The sequence below is a fragment of the Peromyscus californicus genome, unplaced genomic scaffold (assembly GCF_007827085.1).
Source record: "Peromyscus californicus insignis strain IS unplaced genomic scaffold, ASM782708v3 Scaffold_9__1_contigs__length_137607984, whole genome shotgun sequence".
In the NCBI taxonomy this organism is placed as follows: domain Eukaryota; kingdom Metazoa; phylum Chordata; class Mammalia; order Rodentia; family Cricetidae; genus Peromyscus; species Peromyscus californicus.
Window position 1 is genome coordinate 370,735 of NW_026294617.1, and position 18,216 is coordinate 388,950.

At 40.9% G+C, this 18,216-nt stretch overlaps 1 protein-coding gene across 2 annotated transcripts in view; it reads right to left on the minus strand.

The window, feature by feature from the left end:
- Gyg1 (glycogenin 1) overlaps positions 1–17,751 on the minus strand; it is a 36,320-nt gene extending 18,569 nt beyond the window's left edge. The window contains exons 1-4 of one of the 2 annotated variants that reach the window (XM_052732097.1): positions 17,522–17,751; positions 14,900–15,035; positions 12,308–12,482; positions 11,882–12,044 (exon numbers count right to left, since the gene is read on the minus strand). In XM_052732097.1, coding sequence (XP_052588057.1) covers positions 11,882–12,044; positions 12,308–12,482; positions 14,900–15,035; positions 17,522–17,660 — 613 coding nt within the window. In that variant the 5' untranslated portion in view covers positions 17,661–17,751. The remainder of the gene's footprint in view (positions 1–11,881; positions 12,045–12,307; positions 12,483–14,899; positions 15,036–17,521) is intronic. The other variant, XM_052732098.1, reaches the window with a different exon arrangement.
- Positions 17,752–18,216: the final 465 nt, after the last annotated feature.

An 18,216-nucleotide genomic window follows, 5' to 3' on the forward strand; every position in this document is an offset into this window, starting at 1 on the left:
TTCACAAAGATCATAAAAAATGAGGGCGAGCTGGGCAGAGGTGGTGCATGCCTTTAATCCCAGCACTCGGGAGGCAGAACCAGGGGGATCTCTGAGTTCGAGGCCAGCCTGGTCTACAGAGCAAGATACAGGACAGGCACCAAAACTACACAAAGAAACCCTGTCTCGAAAAATAAAAATAAATAAATAAATAAATAAAGTGGGAGATACAGACACTGATGTCCAAGGACAGGGGTCTGCGGTCTTACTAATTTTCTTTTCCACATAGTCATCAAAGCAAAGACTAGGGAAATGTTTCGTAGCAGCTTTATTTATTATAGGGCAAAGCTAGAAATAGCCCAGATGTCATCCAAAAAGTACATGAATATAACCATAAATAAAATGTCATAGAACAGCCGGGCGGTGGTGGCGCATGCCTTTAATCCCAGTACTCGGGAGGCAGAGCCAAGCGGATCTCTGTGAGTTCGAGGCCAGCCTGGACTACCAAGTGAGTCCCAGGAAAGGCACAAAGCTACACAGAGAAACCCTGTCTCGAAAAACCAAAAAAAAAAAAAAAAAAAAAAAGTCATAGAACTGAGTGAAAACCAGCATGATTCCATTTATATAACCTCCTTGGAGTGATAAAACCATAGAGGACATATTTGTGGCTGCCAAGGACAGAAGAGAGCTGTGGCTGTAAAAGGCATCATGAGGGGTCCTGTTCTGTTCTTCACTGTGTTAGTGGTCACAACAAAGTACACATGTAATAAAATGAAATAGAAACACATCCATACAGACATACAAGTCAGTGCATAAGTAAAATTGATGAAATTGGAATAATATTGGTGGACTGAATCAATGTTAATTCCTTATTTTAGTATTATACTACAGTTATATAGGATGTTGCCACTGAGGGAGATGGATGAGGGATATAGAGAATCTCTATTATTTCTTACAGCAGCATGTGAATCTACAATTCACTCAAAATAAAATAATGCTGAATAAACTACAAAAATATAACAGTTTAACAAGGGTCAATGTAATTAAAATGCCAAATACAATAAAAAACTGTTGGTCATTTTGATTCTAAATTCTATAAAGACAGAGATTTTGGCTCTTTTTGCTTATCACTATCATCCCCCCACATGTCTTAAATACTGGAAAACTATTTCCTAAATGAATGCAAGAACCTTCAAGATATTCCAAAAGCTGAAAGACCATGAGGGAGAGTAAACTAATCACTCATAGTTGTTATTATGCCATTAAAGTCAACATAAAGACCATCAGTCTACTGTATATTATAAAGATACATACCTGCATACATTGCAATTATAATTAAGACATAAACATTAAACATATAGGAATAAAAAATGAAACAAGACATTATATTAGAGGATTGGTGCTATAGATGTTTATCCTTCATTTTTTCTTACATTATTTTTGTAACTCAAAATATCAATACAAAGGGGCAGGAATAGGAATTATCCTACGACCTTTCTAAACATTCTTTATGTATTCTTCTTACTATCAACAGAAAAATATACTTGTAGATGATAAAACATATTAATAATAGAACTCTACACATCTACCATTCAATTTAAGAGCATGAATGTTGCCAACTGTGTTCTGTATTCTCTGTGAGGGTACACACATCCAATCCCATTGCCCCTCTGACATGGGTAACTATTAAGTTATAATTACAAATAAAATTCACAATTATTTTACTATATATGTATCCCCAGACAATATAAGCAGTTGTTCTTATTTTGAACTTTAGAAAACTACTTGTTTGTCTGTTACACTAGTTGTTTGTTTGTTGGCAGACCTAGGGTTGGAACCCAGAACCTTATGCTTGTTGGGAAAGCATTCTACCATGAGCTACATCCTCAGCCCTTCTACTCCCTATTTATGGCACAGAGATGGCTCATTGGTTAAGGGCACTAACTGCTCTTCCAGAGGACCCAGGATCCAAATCCCACTACCCATGTGCATCTCACAGTTGTCTGTAACTCCAAGATCTGACAGTCTTACACAGACATACCTACAGGCAAAACACCAATGAACATAAAATAAAAGTAAATAAATTTAAAACAATTCTTTTTTTTTAGCTCTGACCCCCAGACAACTTTATTTATTAACATACAAATAAAATCACATTTAAGCACAAATAAAATATCACCAGAACTTATCATATAATGTCTTTCAAATTTATACACTTACACCTCTTTAGTGAGTTTCTTTTCTAAAATTCTTTTTTTTTTTTGTTTTTGTTTTTTTTGTTTTTCGAGACAGGGTTTCTCTGTGTAGCTTTGCGCCTTTCCTGGAACTCACTTGGTAGTCCAGGCTGGCCTCGAACTCACAGAGATCCGCCTGGCTCTGCTTCCCGAGTGCTGGGATTAAAGGCGTGCGCCACCACCGCCCGGCCTAAAATTCTTAACAAGGAAAACTATAACTATCTAATCTTTAACTAACTATAAAAAAAAAAGAAAAACAATTCTTAAAATGAATATTGGCTACATACATAAAGCACCAAAAAATCCCACAAAGGCCTGACTAGCACATCTCTTGTCCAAGTCTGACCACTGTGAGATAGGAAACAGGATTCAGAGCTGCTGGCCTTGTGTACGCACTAGCTGGTGGCCTCTGGTCATGAAAGGTGGTTTCTGTTTATTGTCAGCCTCGTCCCCCTGCAAAAAAAAAAAAATTCCTAGCTCATGAGCTGAGTGGAAGGCTGAGGGCACCTAGGCATCAGGAAAGAGTAAGGACAGAAGGCAATAAAGTTGCCTTGGTGAATCAGTGGTGCACATTATGCTAACAAACCTGAAATCTCAGTAACTATGGCTATTGATTCCATCATATGACTACAATAAATCATTATTTATCCTAAAACAGTGAATTAAAATTAGAATTTTAATTAATTAATTTAAATTAGTGCTATCTAGTGATTCTGTGGTTTCTCAGAGTTAATTTTTAAGACAGGGTCTCATGTAGCCCAGGGTGGCCTTGAACTCTCTTTGTAATCAAGAAAAAAAAACCTTAAAATTCTGTTCTTCCTGTTGCTACCTCCTAAGTGCTATGGTTACAGGTGTGTGGCACCACATTTGACTTCAGGCAATGCTTTTAATTGAGCACTCTGGAGATATCAGCTTTCTCTAAACACATAGTTTAATATTTCATAGTCAGGTAGAAGCATGAATAAGAAAGAGCTATGTAGTGTCGTCAGTAGCACCCTCATTTTTGTTTGTTTGTTTTTTAGAAATATTAAGATCACTATTCAAAGCAGAATATGCATATAGGTACATATGTACTACAAAACACTAAAGATGCAATGAAGACTGCTGAATTTCCACTACCAAAAACATTTGTAATCATCACCATCCAGCATTTTGTCCAGTACTTTCTATCAGTCTTAGAGGCAGCTTAATTTACTCTGGCAGGTTAAGACACTTTAAATCTTAGTCATCTCAGAACTGACAAATATGATTAGCAGTGATCACCAGCAGCTGTGATCTGGTAAGCTGGAGTATGCCAACATGGGTGAGGCAGGGAGCAGGAAAAACATAACAAGGGACACATTGCTCCAGTTTTGCAAACAAGAACAAATACCCAATTCTGCATCATCCTTCCACCAGGCTGCCCAAAGCTGCTGACCTTACAACCCCATAGCACTTGAATAGGGTTATGAGCTTGGTAACCATGGGCACATAATAAGAAGACATTGGTTCTATTGGTTTTATAAAACAGTGAGTGTTGCCTTTGAAATTTGTCCATGTGTCCAATGCTGTCTAGTTTCTGGAACTGCATTTTGTTGGAAGATTGCTTCCCCACTGTCACAAGAGGAAGGTATAAAACAATTCCAGTTTAAACATGAATCTCAGTATCTCTGCCATAAGAATAATCCTACCATTGTGCTCCTCACTTGTGATTCAGGTTCCAGTAGCATAGGTCTTACTCAAGTGCTTGATAGAAATGCAGAATGTTGAATATGAAAGTTGAGGAGCATTGGTCTGCAATTTTTTGGACAATGACTCCTTTTTAAGTTTTACTATATCAATGGGTATAACACTTAAAGATTTCACTTCTATAGAAAGCAGCTAAAGTTTTATGGTATAGGTATAATACATATGATCAATGAGAGGTCCAACTCTCAAATGATTCCTAATTCACTAAGAAGGCAGAGGGGAATATACTAAGCGAATAAAGTTAAGAAAATTTTCAGCTGTTCTCAATCAGGTACTGAAATGACACAAAACATATTTTCCAAAGCTGGCTTTTACATTATTTCTGGAAGACACTATCACTGCTGGACACAGCAGCAAGCCAAGGATTACCAAATCACAGCTAATATTGCTCTGGGGAGAGTGGAGATGTGAGGTTTACCTCTGGAGTTAGGTTTACTAGGCATCAGTGGATTAACCCTACATGGCTTAGGTAAATCCGGGCACTTGGCCCAGGCATTCCCGAATTTCACTGGCCTCAACACATTTAAACCAAGAACAACTGATTTAACAACCCATGTTACATAATAGCTCTTTCCACTTAAAAAAAAAAAAGATTCTTAATGACAAAGATATTATACACATGCCATAAGACACTGATGTTAGCAAGAATTACACATTCCCAGTCTGAGGCAGGGGCTCCTGGTCCAGAGTCTCATTAGCATGCTGATCCTGATAGAACCATGGTTGCATAACTACCTGTCAAGCACCCACAAGCTCTCAAATACTGTAAGCTTTAGAGAGGACAAAATCAAAACCTGTGCTATTTAGGACTATTCTTGCTTCAACTTGGTGTCCAGCTTAGATTAGAGCTTAAAATAATTTTTGAAGTAATGAGTGAATGGACCCATTATAGAAACGCAGGTGAGGGCAGTAACATCCAAGAACAGAAGGAGACTACTGACAGCTGCTGATTTAGAATGCTAGTTTTCTTGGGCTTTGCAGATCAGAGGGGAAGGAACAGAGCTGCAGAAAAAACCTAAATTGAACTGTGGACCAATAGCTGAGGAGGCCCCATGGTGCTGGACTAGGCCCTCTGAATAGGCAAGACAGTTGTTTAGCTTGAACTGTTTAGGGACCCCCCAGGGAGTGGAATCAGGACCCATCTCTGGTGCATAAGCCGGCTTTTTGGAGCCCAGTGCCTATGCTAAGACACTTTGCAAAGCCTTGGTGCAGGAAGGAGGGGCTTGGACCTGCCTCAATTGAATGTTCCAGGCTCTGCTGACTTCCCATGGGAGACCTTGCCTTGGAGTAGGTGGGAATGGGGGGGGGGGGTGTTGGAGGGAAAGGCTGGCTGGGGGGGGCAGGAGGAAGGAGGAGAGGAAAATCTGTGGTTGGTATGTAAAATGAATAGAAATTAATCCCAGCACTTGGGAGGCACAGGCAGGCGGATCTTTGTGAGTTCGAGGCCAGCCTGGTCTACAGAGCGAGATCTAGGAAAGGCGCAAAGCTACACAGAGAAACCCTGTCTTGAAAAACAAAACAAAACAAATCTCTTAATAATAATTTTTAAAAAAAGAAAAGAGAAGACCATCTACATTTGAACAACAGTACTGGTGATGCTGGGGAGAAATACACTATTCGCAAGTGTCATCTGTGCATCATTCTTTTAAAATTTTAGTCCTTTGTGACACTAAATAAAGTGCTTTCCATGTGTGTGGGGGGGGGGGAGGGGGGGAGTAACAATAAAAGAAAAAAAAAGACCTGACTCTCTTTTACTTTGGACTACAAAATTATTAAGGCACCAGCTGCTCTATCTACTCAGAGAAATAAATTTTAAGTAGTTAATCCATAACATGGACAAAGTAATAAGAACTTTTTCCTATGTAATCATTCTCAGAATTTATTCCAGAGAATGTTGCAGTGTGGGAAAATTGGGGAAAAAACATAACAAAACAAAGAAATCAACAGCAACACTCCCATCTTCCTCCTCCTGTACACTGAGCCAGAGTTGAGAAAGAGTCTAATCAGATCTGGCTTTGACATAACCCCACAGGCAAGCTACTGTCCTGAACTTTAACAACGGTGGATTCCCAGTACTAGTTAGATGGCAGGGCCTGAATGAGCACTTGACAGATGACTGCATGAGTGTGTCCCTCACAGGACTGTGGAGAAATAAAAGAGAATGTAAAATGCCTAGATTTAGAGTCTGCAGGCACATATTAGTTCTTTCCTCCTCCTGACTCTCACAAGTCCTTCATTTCCCCCGGTTATGAAGCTAATGACGGACAGATGGCTAAGAAAAATGGCTCATGAGCAGGATGAGAAAAAAGCAGCTTTAAGAAAAAGCTTATATGTGCTCATTTATTTTAAAATGCCTCAGTCCTTCATTCTTTTGTTGGGTAAGTTCAGTAGAAAGCCAGATGAACTACAAAGATTAGAGAAGGTACACCAGATCTGTAAGACATTTTAAAACATTATCAGACTCTAAGGATATCATTGAGAATTGAGAACCTGGAGGGATACCAACTTTCTTACAGATCCTAAATTCAGCTTAAAGTAAAATCAAACCTAATATTCAGCCACAAAAATACATTCTCTATTTCCTGCAAAATTTATAATGAACACAGGTTCTAGTATATAAATGAAAAATTTAGGGTACTTTGGTTATAATAATTAAAGCAAGTATCAAGATTAAACAAACAATGGGGCACTCCAGAGTGGGCAATATGAATTCCTGTACTGAGGTTTTAAAACTAATAAATACAGATACACAAGCAGCCTTAATTTAGAATACTTCAGAGCCACAGGGGAAATAAAGCACATTCCAGGTTTGTGAGGACTAAGTTCAGATTTAGAGTTCAATGTATCAACTTCATTTCACCCTGATGAGCACCTGTAGTATCAGGATCTCTTTCTCTCGTTAATATGCCTGAACTTCATCTTCTATGAAATGTTTATATATTATCCTATAAAATCTAATGGATTTCACAATATTGTACAACTTTTCAGAAAACTTCAAGAAGCAGTTTCAAAACAATTTAAAAACACAAAACTCTATAGGAACTTGAACTTAAGACTTGCTCCTATGGAAAATTAGATGCCAGTCATGAATGAGGTATGCAATCACTAGTTTTAAATTCTGATAATACAGACACTTGGGGGCGGGGAGAAAAGTCAGCATGGTTTGCCATATTAGGCTTCTTCTCCTAGCCAGAGGCAATTGGTAGAGGATGTGACTGAAGGCTAGTGATTAGAAGAGTAGCAGGCACATTCTTTCTCATCAAAAGGGCTTAAAAGCAGCTGCAAAAGCTCAGCCATCAGCAGCCCATGTGGCTTGTCAGGGACACCAGGCTCCAATCTTTTGAACGTGAGCAAGAGATTAAGCAGGCCTGTCAAGACAGACAGATACAATCATCTGCTAACATGCTTTCTGTGGTAGCAATCTGAGAATGCTGATATGTAAGACCCTGATAAATATATGTAAAATGTGAAGGGGCACCCTGGCAGTTTCAGAAGATGTACACAAGAGAAAGGAGCATCTGAAAATGTTTGCCCCCATGCCTATGGCTTGACACCTAAATAACAACAACAAAACTTAACATAGGGTCCCACTGTGTACCTCTAGCTGGTCTGGAACTTGCTATATGCAGACAAGGCTAGCTTTGAACTCACAGAGAGGTATGCCTCTCCCTCCAGAGTGCTTGGATTAATGGTGTGTTCCATCATTCCCAGCAACAAAAAATGTTTTAAAACAACATTAAAAATGTATTTATATATTGAGCTGGAGAGATGGGTCAGTAGATAGGAGTACTTGTTGCTCTTGCAGAGGACCTGGGTTCAATTCCTAGAACCTACATGGTGACTCTCAACTATCAGAAACTCCAGTTCCAGGGGATCTGATGACCTCTTCTGATCTACCTAGGCACCAGGAACACATGTGGTACTCATACATATATGTAGGCAAGATATTCATATACATAAAAATAAATAGATCTTTAAAATTTTTATGTATCTATTAATAATTTTTACAAACTATAAAATATATTAAAAATTTGAAGCAAATCATAGTTATTGCCACCACACAGTTGTTTTTTATAAGTAAATATTTTATTGGTATTAGGTATAAGTCCCATTCATCACTGTCACACAGGTGCTGCTCCAAGTGAATACACCCCTGTAGAGAGGCTCCTAAGGCATAGAGTAAGATTCCTTTACTAAATAAAATGCAGGAACATACACCTCAAGTGGAAAAAGCTTTTTAGTTAAGAGTAGCTAGTTTATTCTTCTATTGAATTTAAACATGTTGAACAGCCAACTGTTCAACTTTTTCACTTCTAACAACAGAGAAAACTCATTCCCTTACCATTAACAAGTGAAAAGAAGGCCAGTGTCTGGGAAGCTGCAATTAAATGATGAACCATGTTAGCAGCACAGAGAGAATCTTAGTGGTTCACTTCTAGTGAAAAAGCAGAAGCACTTTCCAGAAGAATACTTTGCACACACTGAAACTGCTTAACAACAAACCCTCAACTCCTAGTGCCTCCATAGTGCACAGTGCAGCTTAGATTCCATCTGTTAACACATTTCCTTTTCCTTAGTTGTACTCTGCATAATTCACTATGGCATGTGACTACTGGCAGCTAAACTTCCAGCAGTTTGACTAGAAGCTAGATTCTCTTTATATGATGAAAATCATGTGGCTTTTAGGCAGCAGATATGTTTTAGAATCTGATTCATTTTCTGAACTTGAGAGTGGTTGTGCCGGCTTCCTGGGAAGATTAAACTTCCTTCAATTGGAGTAGAGGAAGTAGAAAGAGCTTCACCTGAAGTAAAAGTTGAGCCACACAGTGGAGTTCTGCTAAAATCACTCCCCTCTTTCTTTGCAAAGGCAACTGTCTTCAGTGTAAGGAACAGAAATGTTGTAGAAGTTCTAAATGTGAAGATTACCACATTTCCATTCTTTTCATAAGAGGAAAATGGTAGGAGCTAAAAGCATGTCAGTAAAGTGACACCCTTTCACTTTGTTGGTCCCAGTAAACATTTAATATTTCCTTAAAGTTGCTTAAGCAAGACTGTGTGTGTGTGTGTGTGTGTGTTTGTGTGTTATCAGAGAGATCCTATCTCTGATCCCCCATTGCTGGGGTTACAGAAACACTGTGATACTCTAAATTCCCCTTAGCTTCTTACATGGCCTGGGAAACTGAACTCAGGTTGTTACAATTGCAGAACAAGCACTTTACCCATTGACCAATCTCCACAGCCTCACTGTAGTTCCTCACAGGTGCATGAGGCCCTGGCATAGAACAGAGCTTTTTAACCCCAGCACTGCCGATATTGTGGGTTGGATAGTTAATTGGTAGGTGCTGTCCTGTGCTCAGCAAACTATTCAACAGTGGACTCAGCTTCTAGCCTTCAGATGCTGGTAGCACTGGCTTTCCTCAGCTGAGACAACCACATGTGTCCAAGAAGAATTTGGAAGGCTGAGGCAGGATGATAATGAGTTCATGGTCAGCCTGGGCTACATAACTAGTTTGGATACATAATACACCCTGTCCCAAGAAAACAAATTCTCCAGAAGTAGCCACACATCTCTTGATTTGGGGTGAGGGGTGGGGGAACAGGAGATACAACACAGAATCATTCCTGGTTTTAAACTACTAGCTTAGGATGTGAAACAAGATTGAAACTTAAACATCTATATTCTTTACAGTGAGATTACAAATAGAAATCCAAAATCTTCAGGCAAATGACTATACAGAATTCATTATCTATGAAGAGAAAAACAAAAAAAAAGTCCCACTGTGTATTGAAATACTGTGAAGTTTGAAGCTTGACTTCAGCAATCTAACAAATGTTCAGCTTAACCTTTAAGATATTTAAAATTTTTTAACTTTTATAACTAGTTAACAGAAATGAATCTTTGTGTGTCTTCCTTTAACCCTTAGCATTGAGATTATAGGCCAATCTTGTACATGAGTGCTGGGGATTCAAACACAGGTCTTCATGCTTGCATTGCAAGTGCTCTTTCCTACTGAGCCATCTCCCAAGACCCAAGAATGATCTTCTGTTGATACCCAGGGCTGAATTATAATGAGAAAGGCTGGTTCAGCTTATTCTGAAAGACCCATTTACTTCAAATCCAAGTTATATTCTTAGAAAGAAGAGGAAGAAAGAAGCTGCTGGAGGATGGATATGCTACACTGCCCAGGCTTCTGGCCATCCCCAGGTTTCCTGCTTCCAATCTGCCACAGTATCAAAGGTCTGATACTGAGTCACTACTGAAAAGGTTTTATGGAGCATGTCCTTCCTGTGTGCACTAAATGTGCTCCCTTTTCTAAAGAACCACTACCATTAGTTTGAAAAAAGAACTGCTTTTGCATATTAACTATTGGTTTTATCTTGTGAGGTTTTGTTATTATTTTAAACAATGGCTTCTTACTTCAGATTGGCCTGAAACAGAAATATACCTACTAATTCAGCTGGTCAAATTCCCCATTGGTGAGCACTTGCCTAACATGTTGAAAGCTCTGGGTTCCATCTCTAACATCAGAGGGGAAAAAAAAGATGAGAAAAATGTTTTGTGAAAGATATGTGGGCCTATTGGGAGCACAGTAATTGTTACACTCACAGATAGCATGAGGGAATCCAGGAATGTTAAACATGCAGAGCTGTCTCTTCAAAGGGAGAGATGGGTAACCTGTTTTCTGCCCAGAAGGCTGGGAATGGATGTAGTTCATAGTCTAGGTGACCTCTGTACTATGCCAGGCTCCCATATACAGCACCAAAGATGGTTAATGGCCGAGATGACCTCGTACTATTTGCATGACTGAGACCACATCAGTTCCTTCCTTAGGCCCTTAAGATAACACATCTAGCCTATCTCTAGAACCCATCTTCATGGAGAAGTAACAGTGCTTTGAAAATAATTTCGATGTAATTATGCCTCACTGTGCACATGGAATTGTGTTACACCAGGAAGCTTTTTTCCAAATTGCACTGTACTTAAATATGCCTAAAATAAACTGCCCATTGTCAGACTCTAGACATTTGAACCAACACTGGATACTCAGTTGTACTGAGCCAGATTTCCTTCTTGCCTCACTTGGATTATACTGCCTGCCCTGGTGTTTGCAGAGACCTCCACATGGGCCTATGTCACAAACAGCTATAAATATAGTTAATATGTACAAGTAAATGCTCCTAACTTAGTAAATGCTACACTCATCAGCTATGAAGATACAATTTTACATTTTACTTCATACATAGTCTTATAGAAAATGACACTTTGGAAGCAGAGATTGTTCATATAAACTTTGTTACAAAAGTATGACTGCCAAATTATCAGGCTGGTTTCTTATGTTCCCATGGACATAACACTGGATCCTTGTTAACAATGCCTGCCAAGTACTTTGGAAGTTTACTAAGGTTTAAAAGCAGAAGTCGTTTTTTTCTCCAGTGATGGGGATTGAGGAATGCAAGCTGCTACTGTGCTTGACCTTAGCCTTCAGACAGAATTCATTCCTTGGTCTTTTCTCAGTTTTTAAAAACTTGCTCTAGTTTAGATTAAAAAAAAAAAAAAGTCACTTCAGGCATCTACATGAATCTAGAGAAGTACTTACCTAGCATGACTGAAGCTTGGTTTGATCCCACCACTGAATAACAAACCCAGTTGTGGTGATGAATGCCATTTGGGGAGGTAGAGACAGGAGGATGAGAAGTTCAAAGTCATCCTTGGCTACACAGTGAATTTGAAGCCAGGCTGAACAATGTCACAAACAAATACACACATACACACGCACACACACACACACACACACACACACACACACACAAACAAAAAAAACTTGTCTATTTTAGTTTAGGTTACTCTGGTGTATTCACAGAAATTGTGCATATGCATGTGTCAGAGAGAGAAGAGGCCTTACTAATAGCTTATCAAATACATGATAGCAGATACATACCATCAAAACTACCTTGCTCAGAAGCAAGGTGCAACAGCTGGTTATATGTTTCAATTGAGGGTTGATAGACAAAGACTCCAGAATTGAAGCAGTCAGGCCACCCTGGATCTGGTGCTGCTGACAATTCTTCTCTTTCAAAAAGATCATCAATATTTGAGAGTACCTGATTCAAGAAAGAGAAAGACAAAGAAAGGCATTACAAGAATGCTTTGCTTCCGGACACCCTTCCTAGGTTCTCCCTGTTACCCAACAGAAAAGATGGTGACAGCTGTAAGGCAGCCTGGGATTACTCCCCTTCATCACTTGACACTTTTTATGATAGTGGTTTTATCTGAACTTTACTGTCAAATCTTGACAGAATTTCTCAAATGAGTGATAGGTCTCTATTACTATGCACATCCTTTCAGCCTTGAAAGTCACACTCACCAGAGTATCTGCATCCATGAACACACATTTGGAATACTGAGTAAGTGACCAGCAGTGGAGTTTTGTCAATGTGATGCCCAACTCAGGCCTCTTCATTAAAGTTAGATGAGCAGAATCACCACTGTCCAAGACATCTACCATGATGACTTCATCAAAGATAGTCTCTAAAACTTTTCTGTAAAAATAAATTCCAGAAAACATCACATAGAATCTTTTCAAAGCACATGACCCATTTAAGACTGTTCCTGTACTGCCCTACCATTAATCATGAGACAATCAGGTGCTTTGGCATCATATACCCCCTTAAATCTGTCTTGATTCACCTCAGAACAACTATGTTCATGTGCACATGTAGTTAATTCCATGAAGTAATGGAACTGTTTATGGTTCAACTTGTCTTAATACATTATCACAAGAGAACTTTTCTTTCTTATTGTATCACTGTATACCTGGCATGCTGTGAAAATATCTTTGAAAAAATTTGAGCAACGTTTGTTAAGAGTATATCTCTGTACTAGCCCATGTGTTTGACAGCAACATTTTATTGCAATTGACTTGACTGACTTTTGTATATTTTAAATAAGTGATGCTGGATAATGTCCATATAATATATGAGATGAAGCCTATAACTAATCACGTCTCCTAGAGTAATAAACCAAGAATTTCCTGAAGTTCTCCATCTGTACTGCTTAGGTTTTTGCCAATTTGACATATGCTAGTCATCTAGGAAGAGAGAACTTCAATTGAGAAAATGCCTCCATCAAATTAGCCTATAGGCAGTCTGTGGGGGAATTTTCTTGATTGATGATTGTTATGGGAGGGTCCAGACCACTGCAGGTGATGCCAACCTTGGGCAAGGTGGTCCTGAGTGAGCAAGCTATGGAAAGCAAGCCAGTAAGCAGAGTTCCTCTACAGCCTCTCCTTCAGTTCCTGCCTCCAGGGCCTTGAAGTCCTACCCTAATTTCCCTTCAGTTGTAAGCCAAAATAAACCCATTCCTCTCCAAGTTGTTTTTGGTCATGGTGTTTATCACAGCAAAAGAAAGCACAATAGAAGACTGTCATTGTTTTGGAACCGAATGTAACTGCTCTTATTATTACTTGTCTATAATGAAAAACTCATTTTGGTCTGTGATATTTAAGGGTTTTCAGTGTTCAAAATTACCTAAATGTGTGTGTGTGTGTGTGTGTGTGTGTGTGTGTGTGTGTGTGTGTACTCATGTGTTTGAGTGAACACACATGAGAACATGTGTATGTGGAAGTCATTGGTCATTCTCAGGAATCATTCCTCGGTAACTATCTGCCTTGTTTTTTCAGAAATCTTCTCTCATTGAGATCCGGGACTTACTGACTAGGTAAGATGGCGGGCCAGTGAACTCCAAGGATCCACCTCTCTCTGCCTCCCTGGTAATGGGATTACAGACATGTACCACCATGCCTAGATTTTTACAATGGTGCTTAGGATTGAACTTAGGTTTGTATGTCTTTAATGGTATGTTAATAAAGTAGGCATGACACTTAGCTAGAGGAAAAATGAATGATACAAACATTTCACTAAGAACCATATACCAGATTCACAGGAAAAAAAATGGTGTTGCATTTTATCTCTCATGTTAGATAAAAATACATTTTAGTTCAGAGAGTAAACTGGTCTTTTTTTTTAATTTTGTTTTTAACCAGAAATGGTCAGTGGTACAAGTGACTTTAGTGAATCATGACAGTGGGATTCAAGATCAGATCTGGGTGTTATGCAATTCTCACTAATGGAAATATTAGGAAAAAGCTTTTTGGGTACCTTTCTCAAGAGCTATTTAAGATCAATGTCATTAATGTGGAAGATACACATACACACACACACACACACACACACACACACACACACACATGCACATATGTATAATGTCTCATTTTTAAAGGCCCTTGGCCTAGGTTTACATTTTTAAAATGTAAGGTATTCTCAATTTCTAAGAAGGCTAGGAGACTGTAAAAATAAGACCACACAATGCTGCTGGCACACCCAGATATCACAAAACTGAATTCCAAATATCAAAAGGAACTAACCCAGTCAATAAGCAGCTTATACTTCTTAGTGTGTGTCCCTAACAAATCTTGTAACAGTTTCAGAAAACCTAATAGTAAGGACTTTATTCCAGCATATGTACAGTTCATTTGGTGGCAAATATCAGCTGGAAATGGAGGGAATTGTTCAATTTTACCTGAAGGTTTCCTTGTTTACAGGAAATAACACAATTCTAGCTTCATTTGGGGAAAGGAGTGCAAATGAGAAAGAACAGATATAATTTGGCAGGCTCACCCTCAAAAGACTCAATGAGGGGCAAGTCTTCTCTCATTCCCAGATGAAATTAGGAAGATGGAGGCCAGAATGGCACCTCCCAAGATGAATCCTGGGACATCTCCCAAAAGCTAGGAAGAGATTTTAAATTCAGGAGTCTTTAGCTTAGCATCACTTATCTGTCTCTATCTAGTGTTCAGCTCCCTAGGAAGGTATGGGCTCGGTGCCCACTGATCCCAGGAACAGGGGAAAGGATATTAGTGCCCCAAGGGCAAAGAGACAGATAGGCAGGTAATCCTCACCTCATGGACTCTGAGACCTGTGGGGTGGTGAGTACAACCATCCTCCTGGTAGTCCTTTGCTGTTTCAAAGATGAGCCTAGGACCAGCGCACCTTTGGCATAGGCATCATTTGTAGTCAGCGTCACAAAGGCCTGATCTTAATACAAAGAAAAAGAAGCATATCTCAGCTGGAAAAGGCCTTTTCCCAGGTCTACTCTCAAACAGTAGTTCAGCAAAATCATCTCCTCAGAGATCAACTTTCTGTGTTAGTGAGGCAGCAGCCCCTTTAATGGGAGAACTCAAGTAGCCATCCAGGAATAGGCCAAGTGTAGCTAGAGTTTTCCTGTCTGGCCCACAGTCAGGACAAATCTCTCTCACCTGCTAGTCCCACAGCCGTCAGACCCGACCAAGTAAACACAGAGACTTATATTGGTTACAAACTGTATGGCCATACCAGGCTTCTTGCTAACTGTTCTTACAGCTTAAATTAATCCATTTCTATAAATCTATACCTTGCCACGTGGCTCGTGGCTTACCGGCATCTTCACATGCTGTTTGTCATCATGGCGGCTGGCAGTGTCTCTCTGACTCAGCCTTCCACTTCCCAGCTTTATTCTCCTCCTTGTCCTGCCTATACTTCCTGCCTAGCCACTGACCAATCAGTGATTTATTTATTGACCAATCAGCAACACACTTGACATACAGACGATCCCACAGCAGCCAAGACTGCAGATTAGCAGGAATGCCAGATAACCTTCCAGAGGATCACCAACCACAAAACTCAAATCCCAGTTAGAGTCTAGACAAATTCTTAGATCAAACTGTAGGTTAACAAGGGGTGAAGCTTAGGAAACAGATAGTAATGAGATCACAAAGCACATGTCCTTTCTTCTACAAAGTCTGATGAATGGTATTTTCATCCAAGCAAGAGCCCCATTACCTACCACCCCAGAAAGTAACTGAGCTTCTGCCTAGACTGACCTCATAGTGACCAATCACTTTTGGTGAGCTCAGAGGCCAACAAACCTGTGTCTTGCTGTCTCCTGTATCTCTCTTCTGTCTTTTCTTTCTCCTCACCCCCATTCTTCTCTGGGGATCCAATCCACATGCTTCTGAACCCTTCTACATGTTAGACAAGTGTTCTACCAACAAGCTACATCTCCAGTCTTACTGTTTTGAGCTAGGGCCTAGCTATATAGACCAAGTTGACCAAACAGTTGCCCTGCCTCTACTTCCCAAGTACAACAATTAAAGGTAAGAACCATGGCCAGCCTCCGATTCTTTGGGAGAATGAGCCATATGCCTCCCTCCCCCATCCTCTCCTGCTCCCCTAAGAGAGACAGAGACATACATGCCAATTTTCCCAAAGCCTCAGCCAGAACAGAAGGCAAACGTATTCTTTCCCCATTGAACAATCCTCACTATACCAGCCTTTAAAATTTTTCCAGGCTTTTCCTGTGATCATTCTGGGGACTATCTCTAAGAGGACTTTAATATTAGTTGGTGGGCATCCAAAGTTCATAGAGGGTCAAACTCTGGCAGTGGTCTTCTGGGGGCACTGCTGCCCAAGAAGAGAGCTGGGAGATTTTGTCACTGTCACTGTTTCAGGTTTCCTCATTCTTCTTCGCCCATTTTCCAGTGAAGAAGCTAGAAGTAGTGAAATTCCTCTGAGCAGGGAGAGTGTTGTGGAATGTCTGGGGGACCAGTGCATTCCCCAGAAGCTGACCTGAAAGCCATTTTCATTCTGACTTTCAGAACAAGCCACTACACTACTAAAATGTAGAAAGTTGTGAATTCCCAGCTCCAGTCAATTATACACTGTAATAACAACTAAAGTATCCATCAACCTCGGCCTGTACTTACTTCTGTTATCCTCCAAACATTCTGAGACAGAAACATTTCAAAACCATTTGCCCCAAAAGTAAATAAACTAAGCAAAGTGAATTATGCTTTAACCCCAAAGCGGCCCAGACTTCAGAAAGTGAAGAAAAGTTTAATATAAATAGGATTTAAAAGTTACAGGTGGCAACGCTATACTTTCTCAGATTAAATTAATGAAGGGAGAGGTCAGATGTTATAAACACCAGATTTAGCTAATCTTGCAAGTGGAAGGGAAAGACCAATGACAGCTAGGTGCTTTAACCTTCAGAAGGCAGGTCAGTCGCTGTCATAACCCAGGCTACAACTTAAAGTGCGCGGAAGGACCAGTCACCCCTAAGTGCCTGGTCCTGGGGCACAATCGCCCAGAGCCTGAAACCTCGCAACAAGTGCCACCCAGGCCCTCCCGGGGCGCTAGCCGGCTCCGGTCTAGCCGCACCCGGCCCCAGAGGCCTAAAAATAGGCTCAGCGAAGAGGCCAAAGCAGGGCCGCAGCCTGGTGTTCCCGCAGGGCGCCCGCAGCTCCCTGTATCGGGAGCCCCAAAGTGAGGGCTCTGCATGAGCCCGCCGCGCCCCGCGTCCGCCCCACCCCGCCTGGCCTTCCCAGGACTCAGGAGGCGGAAGCAGCCGCTCTGCGGCGCAGCTGTGTCCGCAGCGCAGCTGGGTCCGTAGCTCGGGCAGCCGCAGACTACCACGGTTCCGGAGCTGCTGGAGCTCCGCCCGTGCAGCGGCGGTCGCGCTGCGGAACCCTGTCACGCAGGCGTACCTGTCATACTGCGGCCAGGTGGGTCGGAATAGCGGGGCGCCGAGAAAGGACCGCGGCCAGCGAGGAGGGCCGGAGTCCGCAGCCTGCTGCTCTTATAGCAGCCGTCACGTGGCCGCGCAGGCTCACGCTCAGGCCGCATCCTCCGTGGTGCGCACCGCGGGCGGGGCGGCCCTAGGGACCCGCGGGCTGCTGTGCCCAGAGGACACCTGTTGGGGACTGAGCCGCCTCCAGTCGTTCCAGGGCCTTTGAAGGGAAGGAGATAGAGCTGTGTGGCCTGCGGCATGAAAAAGGGTTATGAACCTTCAACCGACCGAGCCCCCTTGCAAGACATGCAAGTTACAGTAATTTATTTGAACTGCCTAAATAGAAGAGATCGTTGACTTCTACTATCCTTCTTCACACAGCCTCTTCCCACATTGTCACAATGGTTTTGTGGCACTAACCTAAAAATAAAATAGATATTTACCAAATATTTTAGTCTTAGCACTGGTATCAATCAATTAAATATTCTGTCTAACCCTTTTATCCAATCAAGGGCGTAGGGGTTGCATAATGCCATATACCTGTTAATTTATGGATGGAGAAACGAGGCTCAAAAAAGTTACTTTGCTATGATAGTAAGCTGTAAGTGGAGAGGTAGAATCTGGACCCTAGCAGTTTCAGATCAACGTACTCACTTAGAAAGCCTTAGTGCC